Below are 5,874 nucleotides of genomic sequence, written 5' to 3' on the forward strand. Positions count from 1 at the left end.
TAGAAATTTATCCCTGGAAGTATTGCTGGGCATTGTTAACGCCAAAAACTATTGGCGCTCATTGCAAGTAACGCCTGCGATAGTTAGAGATGCAAATTTTGGTGTTCAGCGTACGTATTCTCTGCACATACGCGTGAATCGGTGTTCGCGCGTACGCATGGGCTGCGCGTATGTGTGACAAGGGATTTTGTGCATACGTGTGGGCTGAGCATACGCATGACCAGTGCGAGTAATGCCCATGATAGAGAGTGCCCGGTTCAAATAATGACTGGGATTGAATTTTTGGAGTTAGTAACGCCGCAATAAAAGGCACCAGAGTTGAATAACGCCCGGATGGAAAGTGCTTCTGATTCAAGACAAGTTGAACCCAAAGGCCCAACAAGGTCCAACTTGGAAGCAAACTTCAAAAGGAATTGAAAACAGAAGTAGTATAAATAGGGGGGATTGGAATTTGTAATGGGAACTTTTACTTTTGGCTTTTTACTTCTTCTTAGTTTCTAGTTTTGATTTCCATTTTGTTGAGCATTCTGTATTGTTCATCATGAGTCACTAAATCTCCCATTCATTAAGGGGAGGAGTTCTGTTGAATTAAAATGAATATGTTCATCTTCTTCTCTTCTTGATTCTATCTTTGTTTATCTAAGAGAGGGTTTTCGATCTTCACAGAAGAATTGGATCTATTAGAATTCTATGTGAGTCTTAGAAAAGGGATCATAGTGATTCAATTTAAAACTCTTCTCTCACAATTATTTTAATTTTTGATTCATAATTTGGTATGTGATATTTATCCAATCTAAATTGGGGTCTTAAGAGTTGTGTGTCTTGGAATTAGAATTCATATTTCACCTCTTTTATTTCATGAGCATTAAATCAAAGGATTGGCATTTGATCATGTTTAAAGAAATTAAATTACCAAGAAATTGAAATTCAATTAATTATAATCTGCCAAAGATCTAACATTGCACGAATAAGAGGAAATAGAAGTTCATTGATTCAAGAAGATTTGACATCTTCAATCCCTAATGATTTAAATCAATATCACTTCTTTACTTGCTTCAATTTCCTTTCCTATTTACTTACTTCAGCTTCCCTTCCTAATTACTTGTTTCCTTTAATGCTCATTGTTCTTAATTCCTTTACATTTTAGTAATTTAATCTCCTTGTCATTTATTCTTCTTGCAATTACACTATTGCAATTTAATTTTATGCACTTTAAATTCTTAGATATTTACTATCTCACTTTTTATTTTCTTGCTATTTAGTTTTCAGTAATTTACTTTACTGTCAAGTTATCTAAGATTTGATCAAACCTCATCAAATTATTTGTTTAATTAGAATAGCCAATTGATTAAAGTTGCTTGATCTATCAATCTTTACGGGATCGACTTCACTCATAGTGAGTTATTACTTGATTATGACCCGGTGCACTTGTCGGTGAATATTGTTTATCAAATTCGTATCAGCTATGCGAATGGTTAATTTCATTTTTAATTATATGTTTAATTTTTTTGCCGATAAGAGAGCTGGATAGAAAAGAAGTGACGACGTTGATATTTGCTATGAGGGATAGATTAATATGCCAACCAGTGTGGCCGATGAAAAATGGAGTGCCACCAATGAAAGGGTTTAATTTGGAGTGTAGTGTTGTGGTGGTCAACAAGGTAAGAAGGGGATGATTAAAAATTGAAATGTGAAAAATAAGGTTTTTGGTGAGAATAATTAAGGAGAGATTTTTTTATTTTAAATTTTGTTGGGTCAAAATTGTAGCCTGTTATTCGTGTTATTCACAATTTATTGTCTATCTAACAAAATCGTAAAAAATTAATGAAAGAGGAGAAAAATCGGAGGAAAAAAAAAACAAGGAAAAAAAATGAACAATAATGAAAAAGACGAAATAGACATATTCTTTGTAAATGATCTACTTTAACTTAACTTGAATATCGGATTTAGTTTGATTATGCACTAAAACAATTTATACTGACTATATTAATAATATTAATCTAATTTTGCAAAAAAATAAAATTAAATGCGTAATAAATGTATCATCTAACCCCCATGGATAAGATATGTTCTAATGTCTAAAGTTGTCCCCAAAATAATTATACATTCTCCAAGCTTATTGTTGTCCTTCTCCAAAGTCCCCTCGCCCAACAACTTTTCACAAAACCAAAGAAAAGGAAGAAGAAAAATATGAGCGATGTTCTAAGCCCCTTCACAGTGTCACCCCCTCCTCCATCATCTTCCACCCCAAGCAACAAGAACGGCATGCCGATGTTGTACTATGGCCTTGTTGTGGTTGGAACCGCAGCCATAGTGCTTGCCATATACAACCTCATCATCATCAAACGCTGCAACCGCCGCCGCAACGCGCCGGATCAGTCTCCAACAACACCAAATAATAATAATAGGTTGATTCAGGTGGTTGTTACTACAACTAATTCCGGTGAAGGAGTTAGAAGCTTCGAAAACAATAATTACTATGCAGCATCGCAAAGGAACTACTTGCTCTCAAGTTTTAAGTACAAGAAAGAAAAAATGACATCAGCAACATCAAAGGAAGGTTCTTTTGTTTTTGTTGATGGTGGTAGCGATGAGTGCCCTGTTTGTTTATCAGTGTTTGAAGAAGGAGAGGAAGTGAGGAAGCTTCCAAGGTGCAAGCACTCGTTTCATGCTCTTTGTATAGACATGTGGCTTTACTCTCACTTTGATTGCCCAATTTGTAGAACACCTGTTGGGCCCTTTTCCCACCCTTTTCCCGCCGAGAATTCTCGCAGCCGCAGCGGCATCTCTGCTTGAGATTTTGAGGAATATGTGGGGGGCCATCTTTGCCTTATGGGTACGGTGGACATTGGCAACTGAAGGACAACTTCAACACCACCACACTTAGCTTAGGTTCCTTACTCCTTTGGACTGACTTAGGTTATGTTGTGTAGGAAATTATTTTATATATATTATTTGTTCAATATTGTAAATATCTTATTTAATTTATACCATCCTTGAATTTAAATTTTATATATAATTAGAAAGGGTAATACTACTTGTACACTAAAATTATACGTAAAATCAACCATCAAAGTTAGCCACTAATATAAAATATATGTTGAAATATAAATACTCATTGAAAATAAATTAAATTATACATGTATTTATACATAAATATATTGATGACTGATTTTAGTGGCTGATTTTAATGTACAAATAATACTTTTGAATTAGAAAAAGTTAGTATAACAAATATTATTGTGAAAAACTTTGTTGCGAAATTAGTCATTATATAGTTTAGTATATTTATAGGATTTAGATCCTTTAAAGTTTAAACTTTACTTTAGAGAATAAAGTATAATCTTTTATCTTTGAATAGTTTTTCTTTCATATTTATTTTTGGTCTTACTTATAAAATCAATGTTAATAAATCACATTTTATTCTTTAAAAGATCCAAATCTATATTTATATATGTTGTTTCATATACTTTCTTTTTGTCAACACTGCATCTCTGTCTACTAAAATAAAATTCTGACACTTATATATGGTTAAAACTTAAAATAGTAAACATTTCTTTTTCTAATTAATACTATTGAATTTGAGGCTTAAATATGTAATTGGTACTACGAAAAATATATCTATGAAATATCTAATACTTAAATATAGTTATCTATAATAAAAAATATAATTAAATAGGTATATATTATATAAGTAAAAATAATTAATTTTTAAACTCATAATTTGGTTTTATTTTGAAGAACTTATTGAATGATGAGGGGTATATATATCCGAAATGAATAAAATGATGTGCTAGGGAGATATACCAACGTTTTTTGTGTTAGTAGTTAAATTAATGATTTCAAAGGCAAAATGGCCTGGGTTGGATAAAGTTGAAAAGTTGAAGATTCAGCCTTTCCCTCTTCATGGGACCTGAATCCGATGGGGGAATGGGGAAGGTGTTAGTCTGCCGCACACCCTCTTTCATTGGCCAGATGTAGACCATTCATTTCGGTCCACATGTGTCTACATCTTTAGACTTTTTTCGTCGTCTTCTCATTGATTAATATTAGAGAAAATGTTTTTTGAACATTTAAATTTTAGTATTTTTTGCATATTGATGCGACTTTTATGTGATATTTCACACTAATTTCTTTTACTTTTCTTTTTCTTTTTCTTTTGAGTTTCGTATTTATTAATTATTAATATCAAAATTTGGCTAAATTTTTTTTATATTGGCTAAATATAGGTATAATACATTGTTATGGAAAAATTAGGTATTTTTTTTATATGGTGTTTTATTTAAATCGGACGGTCTGATTTGTTTGATAAAAAAATAAACTACAAATCGGAGGGTCCGATTTGCTTGAAGAATAAAATAAACACGAAATCGGAGGATCCGATTTGTATTTTTTATTTTTTTTAATTTGTTGAAATGAAAATCGGACGGTCCGATTTTAACATTAAAATTTTTTTATTTTTGAAATTACAAATCGGACTGTCCGTATTGTAATTTTAACTTTTTTTATTTTTTTTTCAAATTGAAAACGGAAAGTCCATTTTCTGCTAACACCATATATATGTAAAATATCTCTCTTCTCCATATTGTTGTATTACTACATTTTCTTTTCCATATAAAAAATCAAAAAATCAAAAGCGTCAAAATTTCAAGTGTTTAAATATTATATCTCTTTTCTTATATTATGGGACAGGCCATTGATTGAGGTATTATTAGTTGTACTGTTTTGCCTTTTAGCAATTCAAACTTTGAAATGCATCCATGATCCATCCACAACGTTTGTCCCTTGAGCAGTGGGAGAGTCAATCACTCATTTTCGAGGGGGTAAAAAACGCAATAAATTTTAAAAGATGATCTAAATTATGTGTTATATATTATTGTGGATTTTTATAAAATATTAATAATATTTTATGTTTTATCTTTTTATAATTTAAATAATATTTTTTTATAAAATGTCAATAATATTTTATTTTTTAATAATTAAAATAATATTTTTTTACAAAATAACAATAGCATTTTGTACTATTATTATAGTAATATACAATATTAAAATGATCCAATATTCTCATATTTCACACTGAAGTTAAACACTTGAATACCATAACTAAAAAAAATTGAACATAAAATACAGAGATACAATAAAAAAATGAATTAATTTGATAGAGAGTAAAACATATTTTTATTTTTAAACTTTTTAAAAGTTTTACAACTATATATAAGGCATCAAATGTGAGACATTGTGTTTGAATATATAGTGTAATAAACACTTAAACGCAAAATATACAGATATAATAAGAAATAAATACATTTGGTAAAGGATAAAACATATTTTTTTTAATTTTTAAAAGTTTTAAAAATATATATAATTTTTAATTTAATTCAATTTCAACATTTGAAATAAAATTTAATTTTACTCTTATTATTAATTCTTTGACGATTAATAGTTAATCATAATTTTTCAAATCTTATTTATATACACATTGTCATCATCGACATCCATCACCCTTACTATCACCACCCATAATCTTTACCATCTATTAATTATTTAAATTAGTTCCTAAAATTTTTGAAATCGGACACTTTAGTTCTTCAAATTTTAAAATATACAAAATAGTCCTCAACGTTTATTTTTGTTAGACAATACAATTCCTTTCTATTAGTTACTAACGATAATTGCTGACGTAAAATATTAACTCGCACACGTGGCCGTTAATTGTCTACGTGTGTAAGATGGACAAATCAATCCTAAAGGTAAAATACAAAATAATCTTCGAAAGATTTAAAAAATCTTAAAACAGAGTTCCTAACAAATTTTTAAAATTTCAAAATAGTACCTTCAAATATTTTTAATCTTTTTCAAAAGTCAACGTCTTAT

General features: G+C 29.7%; 1 protein-coding gene across 1 annotated transcript; it reads left to right on the plus strand.

The window, feature by feature from the left end:
* The first annotated feature begins 1,726 nt into the window (after positions 1–1,726).
* Positions 1,727–3,019, plus strand: LOC112776945 (uncharacterized). The gene has a single exon (XM_025821227.3). The coding sequence runs from the start codon at positions 2,191–2,193 to the stop codon at positions 2,794–2,796; it is 606 nt and encodes a 201-aa protein (XP_025677012.1). The 5' UTR covers positions 1,727–2,190; the 3' UTR covers positions 2,797–3,019.
* Positions 3,020–5,874: the final 2,855 nt, after the last annotated feature.

The sequence above is a fragment of the Arachis hypogaea genome, chromosome 3 (assembly GCF_003086295.3).
Source record: "Arachis hypogaea cultivar Tifrunner chromosome 3, arahy.Tifrunner.gnm2.J5K5, whole genome shotgun sequence".
NCBI classification, from domain to species: domain Eukaryota; kingdom Viridiplantae; phylum Streptophyta; class Magnoliopsida; order Fabales; family Fabaceae; genus Arachis; species Arachis hypogaea.